Source organism: Sebastes umbrosus, chromosome 6 (genome assembly GCF_015220745.1).
Source record: "Sebastes umbrosus isolate fSebUmb1 chromosome 6, fSebUmb1.pri, whole genome shotgun sequence".
NCBI classification, from domain to species: Eukaryota; Metazoa; Chordata; class Actinopteri; order Perciformes; family Sebastidae; genus Sebastes; species Sebastes umbrosus.
This window is the reverse complement of record NC_051274.1, coordinates 30,590,029-30,614,429: the sequence shown is the minus strand read 5'-3', so window position 1 is coordinate 30,614,429 and position 24,401 is coordinate 30,590,029. Positions and strand designations below refer to the sequence as shown.

The 24,401-nt window shown below is 38.1% G+C and overlaps 4 protein-coding genes and 1 long non-coding RNA gene across 11 annotated transcripts; 1 reads left to right on the top strand and 4 right to left on the bottom strand.

The window, feature by feature from the left end:
* Positions 1-6: 6 nt before the first annotated feature.
* On the bottom strand, positions 7-17,347 carry LOC119489650 (emerin-like). Of its 3 annotated transcripts, XM_037772382.1 has the most exons (8): positions 17,343-17,347; positions 4,391-4,568; positions 3,491-3,589; positions 2,993-3,024; positions 2,435-2,460; positions 2,273-2,326; positions 2,109-2,171; positions 7-1,466 (listed from the first exon to the last, which is right to left on the bottom strand). In XM_037772382.1, the coding sequence occupies exons 2-8, from the start codon at positions 4,470-4,472 to the stop codon at positions 1,259-1,261; spliced, it is 564 nt and encodes a 187-aa protein (XP_037628310.1). In that variant the 5' UTR covers positions 4,473-4,568; positions 17,343-17,347; the 3' UTR covers positions 7-1,258. The 3 variants fall into 3 exon arrangements, with proteins under 3 accessions (XP_037628310.1, XP_037628309.1, XP_037628307.1); XM_037772381.1 differs by lacking the exon at positions 17,343-17,347 and having other exon boundaries at positions 4,391-4,684; XM_037772379.1 differs by lacking the exon at positions 17,343-17,347 and having other exon boundaries at positions 2,993-3,021.
* LOC119489652 lies at positions 885-20,476 on the top strand. Of its 2 annotated transcripts, none has more exons than XR_005207221.1 (5): positions 885-1,000; positions 14,801-14,882; positions 14,985-15,094; positions 15,194-15,276; positions 20,297-20,476. It is a non-coding gene; the product is annotated as an uncharacterized LOC119489652 (long non-coding RNA). The 2 variants fall into 2 exon arrangements; XR_005207220.1 differs by lacking the exon at positions 20,297-20,476 and adding an exon at positions 16,979-17,208.
* Positions 6,823-10,347, bottom strand: si:dkey-183p4.10 (neurofilament medium polypeptide). Of its 3 annotated transcripts, none has more exons than XM_037772362.1 (7): positions 10,186-10,347; positions 9,823-9,865; positions 8,121-9,737; positions 7,976-8,042; positions 7,816-7,885; positions 7,213-7,332; positions 6,823-7,120 (listed from the first exon to the last, which is right to left on the bottom strand). In XM_037772362.1, the coding sequence occupies exons 1-7, from the start codon at positions 10,330-10,332 to the stop codon at positions 7,007-7,009; spliced, it is 2,178 nt and encodes a 725-aa protein (XP_037628290.1). In that variant the 5' UTR covers positions 10,333-10,347; the 3' UTR covers positions 6,823-7,006. The 3 variants fall into 3 exon arrangements, with proteins under 3 accessions (XP_037628290.1, XP_037628292.1, XP_037628291.1); XM_037772364.1 differs by having other exon boundaries at positions 8,121-9,717; positions 10,186-10,223; XM_037772363.1 differs by lacking the exon at positions 10,186-10,347 and having other exon boundaries at positions 8,121-9,717; positions 9,823-10,159.
* dnase1l1l (deoxyribonuclease I-like 1-like) lies at positions 10,388-15,432 on the bottom strand. Its single transcript, XM_037772377.1, has 9 exons — positions 15,188-15,432; positions 14,933-15,092; positions 14,758-14,846; positions 13,824-13,910; positions 13,612-13,733; positions 11,985-12,097; positions 11,692-11,849; positions 10,636-10,732; positions 10,388-10,547 (listed from the first exon to the last, which is right to left on the bottom strand). Exons 2-9 carry the CDS (start codon positions 15,071-15,073, stop codon positions 10,467-10,469), a joined length of 888 nt encoding a protein of 295 aa, XP_037628305.1. The 5' UTR covers positions 15,074-15,092; positions 15,188-15,432; the 3' UTR covers positions 10,388-10,466.
* LOC119489644 (TRAF3-interacting JNK-activating modulator) lies at positions 16,384-23,138 on the bottom strand. Of its 2 annotated transcripts, none has more exons than XM_037772367.1 (14): positions 22,981-23,138; positions 21,843-22,280; positions 21,600-21,738; positions 21,434-21,518; positions 21,322-21,349; positions 21,184-21,213; positions 20,281-20,376; positions 19,547-19,618; positions 19,227-19,367; positions 18,970-19,107; positions 18,751-18,886; positions 18,524-18,669; positions 17,356-17,472; positions 16,384-17,092 (listed from the first exon to the last, which is right to left on the bottom strand). In XM_037772367.1, the coding sequence occupies exons 2-14, from the start codon at positions 22,245-22,247 to the stop codon at positions 16,892-16,894; spliced, it is 1,734 nt and encodes a 577-aa protein (XP_037628295.1). In that variant the 5' UTR covers positions 22,248-22,280; positions 22,981-23,138; the 3' UTR covers positions 16,384-16,891. The 2 variants fall into 2 exon arrangements, with proteins under 2 accessions (XP_037628295.1, XP_037628296.1); XM_037772368.1 differs by having other exon boundaries at positions 22,985-23,135.
* Between the last annotated feature and the right edge of the window lie 1,263 nt (positions 23,139-24,401).

The window sequence follows — 24,401 nt, the reverse complement described above, 5'->3', positions numbered from 1 at the left end:
CAAACATTTACATATACAAGCTCTTTTAATAGTTTGAATTATGCAACAGCAATACAAAACACGTCAAACTCTACAGGACGTAAATGTTGGATAGTACAAATGTGATATTTCAACTGAAGCAAAGCATAAACATGGCATTACAGCTCGTATAAACACTTCAATTTCATATTTTTTACCCGAGATAAAACCTCAACTTCTTATATTAAACGCTGAAAAAACATCAATACTTATATCCCAATTTATTCCTAAAAAAACATGGAGGCACTTGCATTACAGCTGGTTTGTCCCAACTGTACTTCTTTAATTATTATTTCTGACAAATGGAAGCATTGTTGTACCCCAAGATTATATAAACTACAAGGATTTAGTCGATCTTCATATTGACAATATACACAGAATCATAGACCGTTAGATGCCCTTATTATTACCAAGTATTGTAACACTGAAAAAAAGCAACATTTTGGGACGCTAAATAGATCTGGTGCAATACTTTTGATACTGAGCTGCAGTGGTTTTGAAATGTGAACACATTCGGTCTAATGTGCAAAGAAAAATATCTAAAAGTTGCTTAAAATCTAGCAAAATTAAAAATGATCTTAATTAAATTTTAACAGTGGTCTATGAAGTCTAACGAGAGATTTATGTTGAAATTATAGGATATGTATGATGTGGATAGATTCACTGTGAATTGCTGAGGCTCACCACAACACAGTGGAGCTGACTAGCATTTAATTTGCAGTTTGTGACGCTCTATGTGCCAAACAAAACATCAAAATGTCTCTTTCTGAATACAAGACATCTCTGACCTTAAATTGCTGACATCAAGATCTGTGGATATTTAAAGTTTAACTGTGGCATCATATGTGGACTGAGTTTTTCCCAATTTCTTGACATATTCATCAGCACTGCGAGCCAAACACCAGCGGGTGCTCTGTGCTGTGGACGAACTGTGGACGATGATCTCCAAAACGTTCATCAGATCACACTGAAACTGATCCAGGTAAGAGGAGGAAGGATTCCGTGTGTTTCTGAGTGATCTGTCCTTTTTAAAGTGGCGTCCTCATCTAGTAGTTAAGCTGGGTGACTATTTTAACTATAAACATCAGCAAGCAAATAATTATAAAAGCATAAAAATATTGCATAAAGCCCAATCTCAGCAATGTCTAAAATAAAGGCATTAACCCAAATACATTCATCCAATTAAAATGCACAATAAAGTAAAAAGTGAGCATGAATTAAAAAAACAAAAAAAAAAAAATCATTCTATCCCTTTGAGGGATTCATTTGTCTCCATATTGGAAAAAACTAAGTAGAGGAAGACGGCCACGGCGATGAAGAACACAAACTGAACCCAGAGTGGGATGAGGCGAGACGACTTGGGTGCCTTCGGAGCATCTTGAGGTTTCATGGGTGTCGATTTCAAATAGGAGCTTCTGTAAGTGGACGGCGTGTCGTACATGTGGGGCCTGAAAGGGAATTCAATTAATTAGACTCATTCAGATACCCCATCACAAACTGGCACCATCGTTGGTACCAACAACTGTAATGTTGAGGTGATGAGATGGTTTACCTAAAAATCACAATTGCAGTGCTCAAGGTCATTTTAACAGAACTTAAAACAGCAAGACTTTTGATGATTAATAATTGTTTTAAACCGTCGTAAATTTCACATCTTTCTGGTTCTGGAGTGTTGGTCGGACAAAATAAGAAGCTGTCACCTTGGGCTCTAGCTTTTTTTTAAACATAATTTTCTGACATTTTATAGACCAAACAATTAATCATTGTTAAAGGAAGTAAAGTAAAGTAGCAATATAAAAAATACTACAGGTACTATATCTATTTTATGTTGATTTATTATGCTCATACATTTTGTATGTAAAATCTTAATCTTCAAAGTAATTATAGCTGCCTAATATTTTCCTCTGAACTGTAACGGGAGTAGAAGCCTGAAGTAGCATGAAATGGTAATAGTCAAGTAAGGTACTAAAAGTACTGAAGTAAAGTAAAAAAAAAAAAAAAAAAAGGTGACACAAACAATATAGCAAATTTTAACCTAAATAGACTGAAAACATCTGATGACACTATTTGACTTTATACACTACACTTACTCCTCAACAGGAGCCCGTCCTCTGTATTCAGGCGTCGACCTCGAGTAGTTTGTGTAGGACGTCCTGCAGAGAGACAGATAACAGTAAATGTGTGTTTACTCCTCACTGACTGAGACAACAATTTGTACTGCTGCAAATATTTACACAGTATAATTATAACTTACTCTTGTTCAAATTCCCTCTCATAACACTCTGGTCCTGGCCTCGTGTAAGACCAGCTAGATAGACAAGAAAAAAGTCATTAGACTCATTTGTATTTGTTAATTTGATGTACTGAAATAGAAGAAAGGCAGTGAATGTTTGGAGCTGATAATAAGAGAACTGACCTGTCTCCCGCGCCTTCACTCCTCACCTGCAAAATGGGAAGCAGTGATATAAGAGGTAGTGACGTTTTACAGCAGTGTTATGACATAAACAATGCATACCTAACAGCTTAAACTGTCGCTGCATTTGATTAATGTCAAATTGAATTTATATATTTGTATCTCTGGCCCTTCCTTCAATCAGATTAGAAAACAAATGAGCATTACATCCTATTTCATAGAAAAATATGTGATTTTGGTCTATATAAATATAATTGACATGATTATTTTGTTGTTAAAATCAGGCAATAAAATCTCTCAGACACTCAAACTACAAGGTTAGCAGCTCATAGCAATAGTGAACTTAAATGATTAGAGATGCACTGATATCTAATTTCAAAGTCAATAATAATACTAGGTTTTTAGATTGACCTGTTAAATTGTATTGACAGTGGGAAAATTATGTAATCAAATTGTTGCTGACATGCAAATGGACATTTTTACTAACATTCTTTATCAAATATTTATATTTATTTATTAGGCGAGTAATGAAAAAAAATCAGTGTGGATGGAGATACTTACAGGTGTCTTGCTGTATTCATAGGTGACTTCCTCTGAAATGAAAACACAAACATAAGGATAAATGTACATTTCTATTACACTATAACTCCCACATTTGCAGTACTTAAGTGGCCCACTTTCTAAAAGCTCAGTGGAAAACCAAACCAAAAAACAGGAAGTAAAACTGGCTGGAGGCTATAAATAAAACAGAATATTATGCAAATCAAAGCAAAATGAGAATCTAAGACATAAAACAGTGTATACAAATATTGGGCTAAAATATAAACATAAATACAATGAAGTAATAATAAAAAAACAAAAAGTCCAAAAAAGTACCGTTATTTAAAAGAAAAATATTACATGCCAATTTAAGAAATCGGTATTGGTAAAATTGGAACAGAAAGTATCGGTATTGAATTGAAAAAGTCTGGTATCGCTGTAGTAAAGCTGTAGTATACGCTGTTCAGAGTGTATATTATGTTATATGTATATTATGTTAGATTAAAGTACAACAGGTACCTTCTTCTCTGTAGTAGGTTTTGTCAGGTGAAGGTTTCACTCTTTTCCCTTTGGCCATGGCCTCCTTCAGCTTCCTCTCATACAGACCTCTGGTGGTGTCTGGGAACAAACAAAAAAAGTAATTTCAGACAATAATGAACACAAAGAAAACCACATAAATTCACCAACTACCAGCTACAGCAGTAAAGTTAGTGAACAGGTAGTGGAGGTAGGTAGTTTATGAACAGGTAACAAGTAGTGAGAAGGCCTGTGAAGTGAAGTTAACTGGAGTATAGTTTGTGAACAGGTAGATGAGGTAGGTAGTTAGTGAACAGGTAGAGGAGACAGGTAGAGGTGGAGGCCTGTGAAGTGAAGCGAAGTTAACTGGAGTATAGTTTGTGAACAGGTAGAGGAGACAGGTAGTTTGTGAACAGGTAGAGGAGACAGGTAGTTAGTGAACAGGTAGAGGAGACAGGTAGTTTGTGAACAGGTAGAGGAGACAGGTAGTTTGTGAACAGGTAGAGGAGACAGGTAGTTTGTGAACAGGTAGAGGAGACAGGTAGTTTGTGAACAGGTAGAGGAGACAGGTAGTTTGTGAACAGGTAGAGGAGACAGGTAGTTTGTGAACAGGTAGAGGAGACAGGTAGTTTGTGAACAGGTAGAGGAGACAGGTAGTTTGTGAACAGGTAGAGGAGACAGGTAGAGGTGGAGGCCTCTGAAGTGAAGTGAAGTGAAGTTATCTGGAGTATAGTTTGTGAACAGGTAGAGGAGGTAGGTAGTTAGTGAACAGGTAGTGAACAGGTAGTTTAGTGGAGGAGGCCTCTGAAGTGAAGTTATCTGTCGAGATTCAAAAACGGGCGCAAAGTGCCCGTTGCCTGTTGCCTGACTGACTGACTGACTGACTGACTGTGACTCACTCACCGACCACAGGTCCGTGTTTTATCCCGTATTCATCCAGCAGGTCGCTGATATCCTGCGCAGATTTACTCCGTAGCGAAGACATCTTCTGTGCCTTGTCTTTTATCCGGTTAGATTGACGTGTTATTTCTCGGTGAGTTCTTGTTTCGGTTAACAGACCAACAGACCAACAGACACACAACTCCTCCCGCCGATGACGAGCAGGAGGAAGCTCGTTTTGTTGAGCGGGAGGTGGCGACGATCCAATGTGGAGCCTAACGGGAGTTTGGGAGCACGGAGAGAGCTAAACTCCGCCCTCCTTTGTTGATTCCAAGTGTTGAAAACATTCGCGCCTTACGTCATTTCCGTTTCCGTTTGACACATTCTTCTTTTATGGTTTCTCATTTCTATTCTAGTTTGTTTCCGGAAATGAAGCAGCGCCACAAGCTGGCTGATATTTACTACTGCTAGTAGTAAATAAAAAATAAACATTAGTAATGCTAGTAGTAAATACAAAATAAACATTAGTAATGCCAGTAGTAAATAAAAAATAAACATTAGTAATGCTAGTAGTAAATAAAAAATAAATATTAGTAATGTAGTAGTAAATAAAAAATAAACATTAGTAATGCTAGTAGTAAATAAAAAATAAACATTAGTAATGCTAGTAGTAAATAAAAAATAAACATTAGTAATGCTAGTAGTAAATAAAAATAAACATTAGTAATGCTAGTAGTAAATAAAAAATAAACATTAGTAATGCTAGTAGTAAATAAAAAATAAATATTAGTAATGCTAGTAGTAAATAAAAATAAACATTAGTAATGCTAGTAGTAAATAAAAAATAAACATTAGTAATGCTAGTAGTAAATACAAAATAAACATTAGTAATGCCAGTAGTAAATAAAAAATAAACATTAGTAATGCTAGTAGTAAATAAAAAATAAATATTAGTAATGTAGTAGTAAATAAAAAATAAACATTAGTAATGCTAGTAGTAAATAAAAAATAAACATTAGTAATGCTAGTAGTAAATAAAAAATAAACATTAGTAATGCTAGTAGTAAATAAAAATAAACATTAGTAATGCTAGTAGTAAATAAAAAATAAACATTAGTAATGCTAGTAGTAAATAAAAAATAAATATTAGTAATGCTAGTAGTAAATAAAAATAAACATTAGTAATGCTAGTAGTAAATAAAAAATAAACATTAGTAATGCTAGTAGTAAATAAAAAATAAATATTAGTAATGGTAGTAGTAAATAAAAAATAAACATTAGTAATGCTAGTAGTAAATAAAAAATAAACATTAGTAATGGTAGTAATAAATAAAAAATAAATATTATTAATAGTAGTAATAAATAAAAAATAAATAGTAGTAATGGTAGTAGTAAATAAAAAATAAATATTAGTAATGGTAGTAGTAAATAAAAAATAAATATTAGTAATAGTAGTAATAAATAAAAAATAAATAGTAATAATGCTAGTAGTAAATAAAAAATAAATATTAGTAATGCTAGTAGTAAATACAAAATATATATTAGTAATGTAGTAATGCTAGTAGTAAATAAAAAATAAATATTAGTAATGTAGTAATGCTAGTAGTAAATAAAAAATAAATATTAGTAATGTAGTAATGCTAGTAGTAAATAAAAAATAAATATTAGTAATGTAGTAATGCTAGTAGTAAATAAAAAATAAATACTAGTAATGTAGTAATGCTAGTAGTAAATACAAAATGAATACTAGTAATGGTAGTAGTAAATAAAAAATAAATAGTAGTAATGTAGTAGTAAATAAATTATATAAATAAATACATATTAGTAATGGTAGTAGTAAATAAAAATAAATATTAGTAATGGTAGTAGTAAATCAAAAATAAATATTAGTAATGTAGTAATGCTAGTAGTAAATATTAAATAAATAGTAGTAATGGTAGAAGTAAATACAAAATAAATAGTAGTAATGTAGTAACGGTAGTAATAAATACAAAATAAATAGTAGTGGTAGTAGTAAATAAAAAATAAATATTAGTAATGGTAGTAGTAAATCAAAAATAAATAGTAGTACAATATTTCCCTCTGAGATGTAGTGGAGTAGAAGTATAAAGTAGCAGAAAGTAAAGTAAGTAAAGTACAAGTACCTCAAAATTGTAACTAAGGACAGTACTTGAGTAAATGTACGGGTTATATTCCATTTTGTGTTGTATCTTTTACATTCAAAGTTAGTAAATATAACTGTAAGATTAAAGTACAATATTTCTCTCTGTGATGATGAAGAGAAGAAACAGAAAACTACTTAAGTAGTACAAGTATCTCAAAACTGTATACTTGAGTTATTGTCCACAACATTAGATTCCTTAAAGATTTAGGCCTATTTAGCCCTGATATAATCTACATTACTTACAAAAAGTGGGACCATGACTTTATCTACAGTTCATACAAATACATCAGCATCATTGTAAACAAAGCTAGATCTTTATTAAGCACAAAATTGCATGTTACAAACAACAGAACACATATTTGAATGTTTAGCACTTTACAAAGCATTTGTACAGGAAAATATTGTCATTTTGGATTTTTCTTTCATCACCTGTAAGCATGTGAAAAAGCTTAAAGGAACAATATTTAGGTTTTGACCTAAAAGAACACATGGTTGAACCAGCCTGTTTGGTCCGTGGCAAACCAGAACATGATCAGTCCCGTCAGTATCACCAGACCCATCTTCAGCGTCAGCTTCAGCATGTCGAAACACTGCGGGCACAAAGGACAGAACAGAGAGGTCAAACGTAACCAAACTATTCAGGAACAAAGTGAATGTTCAGTAAAGGGTAGTGAGTACACACTTTGTGTTTCCTGGTACAAATGTGTGTGTTGCTGAGATCTGGTACGTTCTCTGGTAGCTGAGTGTTCGGGGGGTCACAAGCCAGGGTCGTTTGTGTGGCGTCGTCGGGCTCCTGCAATTCCTGGACAAAGGCAAAGCAGTTAAAAAATATCTAGAGCATGTGTTCATGTGTTTTCTACAACAGAGTATTAGGGCCACATTGAGGGGGAAAAAAATCTGAGATTTTGAGAATAAAGTCATAATATTACAAGAAAAAAAGTCATTTCCTCCTCCACAAAAGAGGCCCCCAGGTTTCCCACAGGTTCGTGTGGTTCTTTTTTTGGAATAAATGTAGTGTCTTGCACAATCTTTTCAAGGTTCTGATACTGATGATAATGTGGTGCTGATTTGCCAAAAGATGAAGTATTTGGTTATTTGTGAAACCTAAACTAAAGTATAACTTCACAAAATGCTCCACGTTCCTCATTTCCTCTATTTCCCCTCTAAAATAACATTACTACTTTATAATATTATGACTTTATTCTCGAAATCTCAGATTTATTTATTTTCCCTCAATGTGGCCCTAATACTCCATTATAGTTTTCATATGTGTCCACATGCAAACCTCATATGTTTCTGCAGAGTCCGGGTCCTCCTCCCCTTCTGTGGAGCTGCTGAGTGAATCTCTGTCACTGCTGAGAAACGAGGAAGCAGACATACAGTTGTTTTTTTGTTTGGATCCGTCAAATCTCAGGTTGTAAAAAAAGTTGAATATATCTACTCACCTGTCAGTTTCATAGTGAATGACTTGAGACAATGGTTCCGCACAAAACTGAACTTTTATCTGCCTCCCTATAAAAATGCACAAATGAAAAACTGATGAATATGTTATTCCATATAAAAATCATACCCTTCATCATCTTCACCCACCTTCTCTTTCATTCTCCCCATCGCTGTCGTCATAAAACTCGTAAAAAGCCTTGATCCTCTGCTGCTCTTGTTCCCAGTTCCTCTCCTCTTCGTACTCGTCGTCTCCCAGCTGCCCCAGCTCGGTGATCCCGGAGGCTTCGGGTTCAGCGTTGAAGAAGAAGCTGTCATCCAGGGATCCCTGGTTGGAGGGGCTTGTTGTTTTTGCGTCCCCTCTCTGCACCACTGAGTAGCTGTTGTCGTCTTCTGCAGGACGCTGAGTCACATCTGAAAGCGGCGTTTCCACTTCGTCTGTGGTTAACAGGTCTTCAGACAGGAAGGGGTCGGTTGTCAACACGTCTAGATTCCAGTTTATGTTGAAATCTGCTGGATTTGCTCTGTCGTAGTAGTCAGGAAACGCTGCACTGCTCCCACTGTGAGTCTCCTCCTGTGGCTTGTTGCTTTCAAGATGATGACACAAACTATCAGATAGTTCCTCATCGCTCCTCTTTTCTTCTTCATCATCACTGGAGGTGTAGGAGTCACTCTCACCTGTCTCACTTCCATCATCGACCGTCGTTACAGCTGCGTTCTCATCAGCATCCACCTCTAAATCTTGGCTGTACAGATACCCGTCTGCCTCCTCGTCTGCGTCCTCAGCTCTTCCCATCCACGTTCCATCCGTCACAGCACTTTCCAGGCTGTAACCACCGTCAGATGCACAAGCCGAGGCATTCGACTGGCACTCACTCTCTTGATTTCTTCCTCTGTCTTCTACATATTCACATGAAGAAAAGTCTGAGGGATAATCTGCAAAGCTCTCTCCTGCGTCTTGGTGCTCCTCCCCTGAGAAATCCTTCACTTTCTCTCCACGTTCCTCGCTGTCAACTTCGTCAATGAGGTCCTGCAGACTTTGCACTGATATTTCTGGAAACTCCGGATTGGCTTTCGCTGGGCCGTCTCCGCAAGGACTCTCAAGCTCCTGCTCGAAGCGCACGGCGAGAACATCTTCTTCTTCTTCGATTTTCATGCCATCACACTCCTTTTCTTCTTCACTCTCCTGCTCGTCCTCTTCAATCCCCTCACCTCTTATCATCATCTCACCACCACGTTCGGGGACTCTCTCAAAATAGGACACTTCCTCGTCGCTCTCGCTCTCACCTCGCTCCTCATTTCTAACTTGAGGGCCTCTAGCGCCCTCCGGGGCCAGAGGTTGTCCCTCGGCAAAGATCCTGTCCTCTTCATTAGCATCGCGAAACTCGTCGCCGCAGCGAACCGACCTCAGCAAATCCCCTGGTTTCTCTCCTGTTCCCACATCATCTTCGTCATCCTCTTCTCCAGAGACAGAGCCTTCCTCTTCAGACTCTCCATCCGAGCTTGTGTAATCCTCCTCCGGTGTTTTGTCCCTGCTCATGACCCCTTCAAAACCCTCCTCATCGCTCTCACACTGCTCTTCATCAACATTTTCAGCCTTGTATATATCTGTAGTTTCCATGTTAAACACAACTGCAGTTGCTTCCTGTTGCAGAGCCTCATCTTCCTTTGTGAGTAACTCTTCTTGAGAGATTTCTGTTTTGTCTTCCTCAAAATTTAAATTCTCAAAGTCCAAATCTCCTTCAGTCTGTTCTGTAACAACATCATCATTTGAACATTAAATACTTCCATAAATAGTTTTAAAAATAAAGTAAATGCCACAGTACTTATACGTATAAGACATATTTCTTACCTGGAAAAGCATCACTAAGTAGATCAGCAAAACTTTGCTCCATCTTTTCAAACAGGGAGAACAACAGTTTGTATAGTTACATCGAGACAAACATTACTGCATTGCCACAGATAATCTCCTCTCAGAAAGGAAGAGAGCGCGAAGTAACTCTAATCTGTTGTCGCTGAAGGTGGCTTCCTGTCAAACACACGGTGCATAAATTACACTTTAAAACTAATAGATTTGGTTAAACACATACCTCAAAATGTCTACATTATGTAACCCAGACCGTAAAAATTGAAAATAATCAGAATGTGCAAGAAGTATGGCTCTATAAATAGTGAAATCACCAAAGTAATGTTCTGTGTTGCTGCAGGAACTTACCTTCGTGAGCTGATAAAATGATGTCAGCTTTGATGTGGTTTTGGTTTCAGATGCACTACATAAACTCCAGCAGCTGAACGTCGCAGTTCCTTCACGCTGAAACAATTCATGTTTATGTAACTGAGATGAGTGCAGTGACACTTTCATGATGAGTTGGAGTCATTAAAAAAAAACAGCTGTTGTCAGTGAATGTTTTGTTGGGAACTTTGATTTATTTTTTGACAACTAAAATCAAGTAAAACAGTTAAAATCAACACATCCTGGTTTTGCTGATGGTCGTCCTACAGCTCATTGCGGAGGCGGTAGCGGTGGTTGGGCTTCAGGTCAACTTCAACAGGGAAGTGATCGCTCACCTCGAGAGCCTGAAAGTGCCATCAAAAGAACAGCATTAATGCTCATTATTAACTGAACTAAAGACGGGTATATTTATACACAGTATGAAATGTTTACCTCCTCCTCTGTGAGATGGAAACTCTCCTTAAAGTTGAACGGCTGAGCTGAACCTGGCACTATACTGGAAATTATCTCACGTCCATGGACGATGATCCTGTTTGAGAATGTAAACACCATAATGTAAGGCAGCAGAAAGCCCTAAAACAATCTTAATGGGAGACATGGCAGGTGAATACAGTAACTAATAGATACCACCATGAAACTTCCCAGCTCATTTCTTACATTAAGGCAATTATTTTTGTATTACAAGTTTTCTGAAATGTGTTGTTTAAATATGCAAATGAGGCATTATCTTATTAAATATGTGCTAATATGCATACACTTTCAGAATGACTTCACTGTATCGATTTTTTATTAACCTCTTTACTGCTATCGGGCCCAACCACTATTCAATCTGTCGTAGTGTGCTCAGTTTTAAAGCTAGAGTGAAGTTACTGGTATCATATGAAACTAAAAAACCTAATGAATCCATCGGTACCAGGTTCCCTGTCATACTAGCTTGTCGCCAAGGAGGCTAAATAACGCTTCAAATTTGCGCTAAATTTTGATGTGGAAAAACTGTCATGGACATTTTCAAAGGGGTCCCTTGACCTCTGGGTTCTATGGGTACCCACGAGTCTCCCCTTTACAGACATGCCCACTTTATGATAATCACATGCAGTTTGGGGCAAAAAAAACAGTTTTTTGTATGCAGTATACATTTGTTGTTTTTGCCTATTCTAAAATTGTGTATTTCTGGTGTGTTCTTTGTATTATGACAGTTTTCCTAAAATAAAATTTGAAAAAATCACAATTTATCACCATGCTTATTGTATCGCAATATATTGAATCGTTTCCCCTGTATCATGATACGTATCGCCAGATTCTTGCCAACACACAGCCCTAGTATGGAAGCAAAACAACCCAAAATCTTAAAATTGACCAGTGCATGAAAATCAATGTTTTTGCTTGTAGTGTCTCACCATAATATCTTTATAGAGAGTGTACATGCAAAGTAATCGTTTAGTACTACTTCAGTGACTTTATGTAGTTCAATGTTCAGAGGTCACTGACCTGTCGTAGGCGCAGCGCGTCTTCTCACGGACAGTAGTGTCTTGCTCGTCTCCGATTAACCAGCGAAATCTGGGGTCACTCCTCAGTCGCACGGCTTTCCAGCCCTTAATGGTGACGTAGCTGCAGCCGGCGTTCAGGTCGCCCAAGATCATCACGTTCTGGGTGAACGAAAGGAAGCAAAAAAGGGGAAGTTCAACAAATCGAAATTACTCTAATATTTCATCATATGTGGAAGAAAGAAACCAATAGGAGGCGAAGAAGTCTGACCAAGATAAAAAGTAAAAATAACCTACATCAGTGTTCCACTTCTTGTAAATCCCTTTGAAGACCGTATACAGTTCATTAATCTCCTTCATGGCGTTTCTTGGACAGGTGTGCTGCCCAATCAGGACAAAATCCTTCACCGCTGCAAAAAACAAACAAAACATTTATGATACGTCATACATGAACGTGTTTACGTGCAGACTTTCCTGGTTTTGCTCATATTTGGGATCCGGTGTTCACATTGAACACAGAGAACCCTGATTATTAATATCCCTGTAGGGCTGGGCGATACGAACAAAATCTTCTGTCTTTTAAGTCATTTCATATCTCGATAACGATATATATCACGATATAGCATGTTTTCTTGTAATTCCATAAACAAATAGTCTCTATGAAATAACCACATGATAAATCCTACTTTTGTATTCTCCTGTGTGAATTAAATACTTGACAAATGAAAAGTATTTTCTCATTTAATGAAGAAGCAAAATGATCAGATTTTCTGAGAAATTTGAGTTAACATGTGTTTGTTATTATCTGTTTAGATGACATAATTGTGTATCACGATATCTCGATATATATGCGCGATAATAACACAAATTCATTTTAACGCCTCTAATTTCTTTAATGCATTAACGCAACTAGTGACTTTTAGGTTGTTACGGGCTCAGTTTTAAAGCTAGAGTGATGATACTGGTATTATATGAAACTAGAAAAACCTACGAATCCATCGGTTGCAACCATGTCATACTTGCTTGTCGCAAAAAACACTAAACAACGCTCCAAACTTGCGCTAAATTTTGATGAGGAAAAACTGTCATGGCCATTTTTCAAAGCGGTCCCTTGACCTCTGACCTCAAGATATGTGAATGTAAATGGGTTCTATGGGTACCCACGAGTCTCCCCTTTACAGACATGCCTACTTTATGATAATCACATGCAGTTTGGGGCAAGTCATAGTCAAGTCAGCACATTGACACACTGACAGCTGTTGTTGCCTGTTGGGCTGCAGTTTGCCATGTTATGATTTGAGCATATTTTCATGCTAAATGCAGTACCTGTGAGGGTTTCTGGACAATATCTGTCATTGTTTTGTGTTGCTAATTGATTTCCAATAATAAATATATACATACATTTGCATAAAGCAGCATATTTGTCCACTCCCATGTTGATAAGAGTATTAAATACTTGACAAATCTCCCTTTAAGGTACATTTTGAACAGATAAATAATGTGCGCTTAATCGTGATTAAATATTTGAATCGATTGACAGCCCTAATGATTTCATCCATCAATTATCATATTGAATTATCGCCCATCCCTATATCCCTGTATACTGTACATAATAATTATGATATTATCCAGGTTTCTGAATGCCTGCGTAAGCGTCTCTTTTATTCCTCTACATCCATTAAATCTGTTATTTCAGATGTTATTGTTACCTCATGAGCTCAGCTTGGTTTCTGGCATTTATCATTCTGCTTTTTTTTTTTTTTTTTGCTTTTTTCATCTGGATAAGGTGTTGTGATCCACCTAACATCCGGATTTTTCAAAACCAGGAAAAGAAAGTCTATATTCGTGAAACTTTAGTGTGTATAAATGAGGCAAATTTTTTATCATGTATATAATTGCAAAGATGCCTTTTGTTTCCTCGTACATGTCGTTGGGGAGTGAAAGCGAACGATGAAAGGCTCTCTGGAGAAAACATCCGTTTCATTGGTCCCTTCTGGTTCTAGTTTAGGATACTGATAATGCTCTTTGACCGTCAGCACATTGTTCCTGGAGAAGAGGGAACAAGACGGCATTAAGGATGTCGCTCACGTTAAACTGACCGTTAACAGCAACGTGTCGTGTTTCATTATGGGTTACCTGTAAATGTAGACATACTGCTCCTTGTAGGTCTTCTTCCCCAGCCTTTCACTTTCCACATAGGAGTACGAGTTGGATTTGTCAAACCTGCTGATAACAACATAAATGAGTTTAAAGTTGAAGGTGTGACAAGGAGGTGTAACCCCTTTGACGGCCTGCCGGCGGGTCCAGCCGCTGTTCTGTATTTCAGAGGTTGTTGCAGGCTCAGTTTTAAAACTAGAGTGAAGATACTGGCCATTTTCAAGGGGTCCTTTGACCTCTGACCTCAAGATATGTGAAAGAAAATTATAGCCACAAACTAGAGACCTAGAGCATTCAGAGGATGGATGGCTTTTCTAGGTAGATTGACAATAAGGTGGTTTCTGAGCAGTTTACACAACAGAAGTGCTCGCCATCCAATCGCCGAAAAATACAATTCTTGCAGAAATCTCCAAATGTCAAAACGTTTTTTAAGCAGCATTGCTTTTTCTACGGTGTTCCTCAAGGTCTTGGTGTCTTAATGTGGTATTTTGGAGGGATTATTGATCATATTTATCAATTCTGGAGTGGTAAAAAATGGTTAAATTTAGCACTAGATCTGTGTTACAAATGGTATCAACCCCAAAAATGTCTGCAACAATTTATGAGACATAATAGAGCACGAGAATGACCTTCATATACTTCTATCATAATGTTCTAAACCCTTATACACTCTCACAACTTATTTTAATTAATCAATTATGTTTTTCTTTCTGATTTATAACTAGAACAACGTGACACACAGAGATGAACAGCCTCACAAATTAATCTTTAGGTTCCCAGCTTTCAGATGATGTACACCACTTCTATGTGACAGCTACTGTTGACTATCTCTATGATCTACAGCTGAACATCCGCTGCCCCCCTAGCCCTAAACCACTAAGTTTGCAGGTTTTGAATCAAAGGAAGCTCGCACCCGTTAAGATCCTTAACCAAAGCTCGTATTGCTGCTCCTTTAGAGTCTCGGACCTCCTGAATCAGACACAAGTCGCACCGAGAAAGGATCTGGGGAGCAAAAGAAAGAAAAGAAAGATCCATCAGGTGCCTAGTTCTGTTTTTATGTTGCTCTAGTTGTTGCACACATACAGTACCTTCAGGAGAATCCCCATAACCCTCTTGTTGTTTGCCTTCGATTCACCGAAGCTCTGCACGTTGAAAGCGCAGATTTTCAGGGAAGATGTGACGTTCAACACGCACAACCCCACAACAAACAGCAGCACCGCCGTCTTCATCTTGCAGACGATTATCACTCTGTAAGTAAAAGAGAGTTTGGCAACATCCTCTTAGTCAGATTGTGAAATATGTTACAAAAAAACCTCCTCACTCATCTGCATATATGCTCTTACCTTCAGTGCCTGTTTCACCAGGAGACTGACCTCCGCCCAGCTGGGATCCATCTCTTCAGTGAGCCGTGGTGTATTTGGGGAACATGCAGGTAAAGGTGGGTGAAAGATCAAGATCAGTGTGTATGTGGATGTGCTGTGTCAGTTCCTGCTGATAATGGAGCTTTATCTGGAACAGTTAAAACAAACCGAACACAATGAACAATGGCGTGTTTTGTCTCTGAGTTTGAGTGTAATCAGACAATAGACGCTGCCGTGTGTCATGTCTGTCAGTTTCATGAACATTTGGGTAGATTTTTACAACATATCATTCTGTCATTTTAGCATTGACATGAGCAGCTGGTAGTTACCACACAGTGCCATCACACAAGACAATTAAAGCTGAACACTGGTGAGGTCTGATGGGGATGGTTCTCCCTCTGATATTTGCAGTGACAATCATGTTTATTTATACCAGATTTAAGAGGGTAAGTGTGGATGAGTCCAGTGGTATATTTAGTCTCTAAGTCGGCACCAACTTAAAGGGATAGTTTGGGTGTTTTGAAGTGGGGTTGTATGAGGTTCTTATCCATCGTCAGCGTATTACCTACAGTAGATGACGGTCGGTACGCCCCCAGTTTGGACAAACAGACAGGAGTTGCCGCATTGAAGCAAAGCGATGTACTGATGTGGACGGGGCTGACAGCAAAACGTATTTTAGCCACCTACAAGAAAGGCCCACCTAAAACAAATCAATATCAGTCAAAGTGTACGCTATATTTAGAATATTTTCACCGCCTTACCTTGCTGTGAAACTGTTGAATCCATCTATGCTTCCTCCTAAAAATATTCTAAATATAGCGTACACTTAAACTGATATTGACTTTTTTAGGTGGGTCTTTATTTTAGGTGTCTAAATTGTGTTTTGCTGCCGGCCCCGTCCACAGCAGTACATCGCTTTGCTTCCGTGCTGTAACTCCTGTCTATTTCTCCAAACTGAAGGCGTGCCGACCGTCATCTACTGTAGGTAATACACTGACTATGGATAAGTACCTCATACAACCCCACTTCAAAACACCAGAACTATCCCTTAAAGTGTGGTCGTTCTTTACAATGTCTTCACTAATGGAGATCTCAAGACTCTAACCAGTGACACTTTATGTAATTTGAACTCACCAAGATTAAAAAATGTTTTCAAAAAAACTCCACAAACAGTAGCATTTGTTATAGTAACAATATTTCTTTATTTCTCATAATGCAAAACTCGAATGGCTCTTTTATTGAGTGCCTACTCTCCTTTCTTTCTATTACTGAGAGCAACAGCTGAAAGAATCACGTTTTGTCTTTATTTTAAATGATTTTTAATAATTCAAGGTGGTGCTTGTTTCGACGAAATAAGCTGTTTACAGTATGAAGGATACTTCCTATTTTCCTGAGTTCTGACTATTTTGGTTGATATTATTGACTCACAGCTTCTTAAAATGTCATTAACGTCAGACAACATGTGACAGTACTTTTAACATGTTTTTCATTGTTGCAAACAAACATTTTTCACACTGGAAGTGTTCACTTGTATCAGAACATCCTACACATGTCAACACAACATTTTCACACACACTCTGAGTTCCAAGTCTAAAATTGTATAAAATACAAAAATATCAACAAACTACATCCTAGAAAAGAAATCTTATTTTAAAACAGAAACAAAGTTCCTGAGCAGTGACATCATCATATCGGTCTAAAACAGCCTGAGTGTTGAGGAGACGCCATCTCCGTGAGATAGTCTTCAATACGTGTTTCTATGTCCGAGTACAGGTCTTCAACTTGCTCTCTGAAAGGAGGATGCCACAGCCACAACATGGCGACCCCCGCCACAGCGAGGAGAAGAAGGACGAACATGCACACCTTCAACCAAGAGCAACGCCGCGTCTAAATAAAGAGGGAAGAAATGTCAAAGTTATACGTCACAGAGGAATCACAGTCGTTACTGCTGATGTTGTAGCTGCAGCAAAAAGGAAGCAAAATAAATGGGTACAGAAAATGTGACAATGACAGTGTAAGGGCAAATGAGCATTTGAGTATAGCAAGGACATTTGAATTCCCCTAAACACACACACACACACACACACACACACACACACATATACAGATACAGATACACATACACACACATTTATACACACACAGCTCACCGATGTCCTGCGGCGGTGGCTGAGTTGCCGGAGCTCGTCCCTGCACTGCGACAGCCGGGCCTGGCTGGACTGACACTCCTGCTCCATGGCATGCAGATCTGTCTGCAGCTCCTCGCACTGCGCACACACACACACACACACACGCGCCATATGGAAGGGTCATGTATGTAGATCAGATTTGGCTGCAACCCATTAGAAATACATTTACACTCCAGGTGATCTTTAGAAAGCCAGAGTGTGCTTTTTTCTTTATAGCAGACCGTTGCTATGTATAACCGACAGTTGCTATGGACGCAGTTCTGATGTCGGACTCTGGCGGGCCGTTTTTGCGTCAAGTTATTGATTTTTTAGGTAAGTAGCCGTGTAATTAGTGGGATAATGTACAGCTAGTGGGTCATTGTTGTGAAATAAACCCCTTCAAGGAGATGCAAGACCCCCAAGTGCCGCATCGTCCTGTCAGGGTTTATTTCACAACAATGACCGGCTCGCTGTACATTATCCCTTACTTGTTTGAGGGTGTGACAAACTAGGGTTGTGTCTAGAAGGGAGCCTGCAAACTTAGGAAACTCTTGCGAGGTTGTTAGGGTTAAGCATTGACCTTGAATAGTTAAGGTTAGGATAGGTCGTTGGGCAGCGATTCTTGCGATAGTTTTAGCAGATCTCAGATCAGATTTCGCAGATTGCAGGCTCCCTTCTAGACCCAACCCCAAACTAGCCGTTATGCAAATGTATTACTTGGTGACATCACTACGTTACGGAAGAAAAGGCGGGACTTAAATCAAGGCAATTCAGGCAGTTCAGGAATAGTGTTTCTGTGGGGGGAGTAACTCCCTTTGCTGTGGACTTTGTAACTTTGCAGAACTTTTATATGCAAAAAAACTAGATAACAAACTAAAGGAAAGGTTAAAAGCACAAAGCATGAGCTGAGTGGTAGTGGAAGCTGAGTTAATTTAATTGATTTGTTTTGTCAATAAACACAAATTAAATTCTCATTATGCACCAGTCTCTGCACAACACATTGTAGAAATTGTAAATGAGTGGGATATTATCTTTGACTCATCTTGTGTATATCTTATTATGTGAAACTGTAATTATCACCTGTGTGGCAGTTCTAGGTGAAACAAAACTTGTGAATGTGCTAGAATACACCGTGCTACCGTCACTTTACCTCTCTCTCCTTGAGTTGGAGTTTCTCCTGAGTGTTACGGAGCTGCTCCTCCACCCGAGAGTCTCTCCTCGCCGTCAGCCGTGGCTCTGCTTCCTCTGACGTCAGACGCCCTAGCGTCATGACGTCCTCGCTCTCGTTGCTGCCATCTAGGAAATAGAAAGCAGATCCGTGTTACCTCTGCAGTATTTTAAACGTTACAGAGAGCACTCGGTATAAAAGAGTCTTGCCTCTGAGGTGCTGGATTTCCTCTCTTAAACCCTGGTTGTCCTCCTCCAGCAGGCACATGTTGTACTGTAGCTCCTTCTTCTCTTGTCTCAACGACACTACCTCGTCCCTCAGCTCGGCCTCTCTGCTTCTGGACAGCTGCACGGGACACACACACATTTTTCACCACCATTTACATTGAAACTTCAGGCCAATCCACATGGTCACAGACTATACCGTACCTCCACTTGGCTGTGCAGCTGTTGCAGCTGTTCATTACTGAGGTGTTGGTTTTCCCTGAGCTGTCCAGAGTTCAGCTTCAGCTCCTCACAAAGGCTCTGCCACCTCTGTGCCTCTGCCTTTGCTGTAATTAGCGCTTCCTGGTGGGGAAAAAGAAAATACAAAGTGTCTTCAAAATCCAGCTGCAATATGTCAACAGAACACATTTATCACCAAATAAGTAATCTGCATAGTTAAATAGAAACGTTAGATATCTGACCTGCATCGTCTCAGCCTTGCTGAGCGCCTCAGTTTTCTCCTGTGTGACCTTCTGCAGGGCGACCAGTGCCCTCTCCTCATACACCAGCTTCTGCTTCTCCATCTGTATCACCAGTTTCTTCACTCCATCTCTAGGAAACTTCTGTAAGGACACAACACTGCTGGGTTAAACCTACAAATGCTTACAAACCAAAACCACACTGCGTGAAAGTGTCGAGCAGGTTGGGTTGTAGCACAAAATATTTGGGTTGTTGCATAGAAATAATATATAAAAAAGCACTCAGTGGTTGCTTCTTTACCACCAGCTGCTGCTGTTCTTACCTGCAGGCAGACTTGCAGCTGCGCCTCCAGAGCCTTGATCTTGTTTCTCAGCAGATCTTCGCTGCAGCGAGCCTGTGTGGGTTAGAAAAGGAAATGACTGACTGTCACGCTGCAGCCTACAGATGGAAAACTTAATGGTTCATCTACCAGAGTCTGTGACAGTATGTTCTTTCACTGTCTGCGCTCACTGGTGCACAAAGGGAACTTGCAGCAATCAGAGGAAAGATCACTGCACACTGTTATGAGCGTGGAAACATATACTGATAACAAATACGTTGCGTGACAATAACATACCTGAGTGAGAATGAAAAAGCATGAATTATTTAAACTAAATCAACTTCTAGATCCTGTTCAAACTCAAATTAAAAAACAATAAGGTAACGCTAAAAGAGATCTAATGAGGATGCACACAGTAGCACCTATAAATTATATTAACTGCTGACTGTCACGCCCTTCCTGTATGAGAATGACAGCTTTGCACTTGTCCTATGTTGTATAAGCTAGAGCGGAAGCAGGAAGCTCCAAACCACAGACTGCATAGGCCTTCCTGAGGCAGCTGCCGCCATACACTGCTGCTGTGTGCGCTCGACTGTGACAAAAGACATTTTCAGTGTAATGTCAACCAGGGAGCTAAAGAAACAGCATGACCTTATAAAACAAGAGATGTGGTATTTGGAAAGTGTAACTGTGAAACACATTGATGATAGCCCGTGCATACTGATGGAGAGTCTCACCGTCCATATCTTGCAGGAGGAGTTCATGAGGTTCGTCGTGCTCTCCTGGAGGGCTGCCAGCTTCTTCTTCACAGCTTCCTCTCGCCACAGGGCCTCCTGGCAGAAAAACAACAACAACATGCAGATAATAATATATAATGTGTAACTAAAGCCAGTCAGCATCTTCTGTTACAGTTTGAAAGTAACCTGATATTTAAATTACGCTCACCACATCATGATCTCATGTACTCTGAAAATAAAACTAGTATTTTTTCTATTTTATTTTATTATTAAATTAATTTACTTCACACAGTATGGTGCTTAAAGTAGCTTCAGATCATATAAACAAAGCAAAACTACCTTTTTCTTATTAACAGCCATTGAAGGGACAATTATGGGATAATGGTAAATGGTAAAATGTAGTGTAACAGTAGCACAAAAAGAGAAAAGTCACAAACTCATTTCAGTAATGTCAGCTACACAGCTAAATCTAGATAACATTACCCACCATAAACTACGGGCTATACAGTAGCTTCAGATCATATAAACAAAGCAAAACTAACTTTTGCTTATTAACAGCCACTGTAGCCACAAGTGACAATTATGTGATGATAGTAAATGGTAAAATGTAGTTTAACAGTAGCACAAGTAGAGAAAAGTCACAACCTTGTTTCTGCAATGTCAGTTAACATTACACAGCAAAGTCTAGCTAACGTTAGCCATCATTTAGCTACAGGTCAAAGGTCATACAGACCAGGTGAGGCTGTATCAGCCTCAGTGTGTTTAACTGAGAAAGGGTGAGCTATATAGCTTATAAATTTAACTTTTCATTTATTAGAGGAGGAATGTGTTATTGCATCTGTCCTGCTTTTAAGAAAAGCAATAAAGCACAGAATTGATTTGGAAAAGAATTGTTTGGTTTACCTGCAAGTAGTCATTTAACCTCTGAAGATCCTATTATGTGAGAAATAAGAGAGACATTCAAACAGTTATATTTTATTACATCTTATTTTTTTATAATATGCAATTTAGATGTAAAACCCCAACAGTTGTGAAACTTACTGACTCCTTGATGGTGACAAAACCAGACCTGCACAGAAGAAAATATCTCATTATAGAAATATATAAAAAGTCTGATTACAGATATCATATTTGAGATTTAAATTAAACTCACTCCGTCTGCATACTAGTCTCTCGCAGTATCTGTTTTTGGTGAATCTTTTCTGTTTGGATGAATGTTTTGATGCTCGTCTTTTGACCTTGACAGAAAGAAAAGCATTATTATGAGTATGAGAAATAATTTGACGGTGAAAATATGCAACTATATGCAAGACTTTTACCATTAAAACTATTCTCTCGTGTGCTTTTTGTCCTGTTCTGGTTTGACTCCTTTATGGCTGGTGTGGAGGTAGATGCTTGCTTCCTTGCATGGCCTTTCTCTTGCTTTATCAGTGTTACCTGTTCTGTCCATAATGAAGCCTGAGGACACGAGGAGAGAGAGGAAGATGCAGGTATATTATACCCTGTGAACATGGAAAGATGAAGGTGAAATAACACTTCTAATAACGTCTAAGCATATTTACCCAGTCGCTGGTGCTTGGGCCGTCAGTTACGCTGCTGTTTGGTGTTAAAATCATCATTGGATGCCTCCCATTAGGGGGACTATTTTGTACATTTGTATGCAATGTCTCTGACTTGCTGCTGTGATATTTCATTGAAAATGTCTTCGGTGAAGGTTTTCTCCTGGTAGAAGAGTTTGTATTCGGCTCCGGGCTCACTGATCTCCTCCTCAGAAATTCAAGATGCCTCTTTTCCTTCAGATCATTCTTTATCAGCTTGGTGTCAAACTGTCTCGTAGGGCTGCGACACGAGGTCACGTTGTTGCGTCCTCGCAGGTGCTCGTGTCTCTCTGCTCTGATGTCCACTATTTGGTCAAAGTGTTTCTCTGGGCTGTAAAGCTGTATTCCACTGACAGCCAGGGCGTCCATGGCTGCTCCTCTGGCTGTTACAGGGCCTCGAGCCTATACAATGTATCAGGAAATTCATTAAAATGATTTATAATGATGAAATATACAATATGTAGACACTTGAGTTGAAATCATACAACTTATTGATGTGTATAAAATGATATAAGTAGCTTAAATATTTGATTTTTAAGTGTTGCAGGTGCAAAAATTATGGCTCAGACAGTACATATGAAGATAATACTATAACAATTTGTTTTTTTTTCTACATATACATATAATGAAATATGTCCTAACACTTGTGGTGGTATAAATTTGTATTTCTCAAACACTTTTTGTGATATTTTAATCTCAAAGAGACTTTTACATGCTTAAACAAATGAAAATAAAGAAAGAAAATGAGTGGTTGTGGTTCCAAAAGTATGTGAGCACTGCAGTATGCATGCATAAAGCACAGTATATTTTACATTTAGGATGCTCTGTGTACAAAAATGAATTTTCTTCATGAACCATGTGTGTGTAGTAGAAGCAGTAGGCCTAGTAGTAGCTTGTATAGTAATACTTTTAGTGGTAGTAATAGTAAATATAATGTAGATGCTGCAGTGGTTGCATTGCATTTTGTCAAAAAGCTCCTTTAACACCGTATCAGAGACAGACAAGGCCCTGGCAAGTGTTGACTGAAGCTGTGGAGGGAAAATGTAAGATAATGCAAAGACTAAATGTTGCACGATAAGCAGAAAAGCATGATGGATCTTACCTACAATGCCATGTCATTCAGAGGGGAAAAGTCTTCATGAGGTGATAAAGAAGTTATCCATTCTCTCTCTCTCTTCTGATATAGTGTCCGGGGGGGTTTACGCCTGTGTTTCACATGTAGCTGCTTCTGTTGAGCATAATTTTTTACAGGAAGTGAAGAGAACCACAGCGTCATATGTTCCTCTATCTCACCAGCCACTCGCTTCAGACTGATGCCATACACGGGTGGGCCCCAAGATTACACACACAGACCCACAGACAATTCCCCTCTGCATGCAGCCTGGGATAAAACACACCACATGGGAGGGAGAGAGAGAGAGAGAGAGAGCTGTGTGTGGTTGCCTCATGGAAATCTACTTTTTTTTTTGTTTTATAACATGCAGTTTAATTTCTCATTAAAATGGGTTAAAGAAGAAGTAAATGACATCATCATTTGCTGGTGGTGTGTATGCCTGTGCATGCATTATTTAGATAGATAGATAGATAGATAGATAGTAACTTTATTGATCCCGAGGGAAATTCAAGTTTCCAGCATCACAGTTCCATAGTGCAAAACATGTTAGTAAAAAGGCAGTAAAAAAAGTTAATAGTGCAAAGTACAAAATACAAAAAAAAAATCTTAATTTGCATTAAGCTGACTGATTTACTTGGTGTAAGTCATGAGTATTTTCAAGATTCAAGATTCAAGCCCTTTATTGTCATTGTGTAGTACAACGAAATTAGATTGTGACAATCCCATTGGTGTTAAAAAAGATAATACAATATAAAATATAAAAATAAAATATGTATATTGATGAGATGACAGTCTCACCAGATTATTGCACAGAGTGTCCGTCAGATAATTAACAAAACAATATTTACATTTCAAGATGAATTAACCCCAAAACACAAGATTTTAGCATCATAATTATCTCCATTAATACCCTATTTACTTTATTCCAAATTCAAAGTCAGGACAGTGATGCATCTTTGAGTCCAGCACCATCTTGTGGTTCCTTTTTTTAATGTATTTTTTTTATAGCTATACAAAAAAGATATTTTTGGGAGGTATATGGTTGAGGAAGAGTTGTGATAAGGGCTACGTTAAGGGTTGGTTTATATCTACTTTTTAACTCCGGATGGATATGTGGGTTGTAAATAAACTTGGGATGCTGTTCATATATTTAATTTGGGATGTAAATAAATCTGGGATAGCTTATATATTATATTATATTATATTATATTATATTATATTATATTATAATATCATTCTATGATATATGAGAGTTATTAGAGGAGAAGTGAGAAAGGGGTAGAGAAATATAAGTTTTACTTCTACCTACTCCTTTTTGGACACTATTACTCTTGTTTTGTTTGTTATTATTTTGTATCTGTTTTTATTTATTTTTATGTTCGAAATAAAGTCTTTCATTCATTCATTCA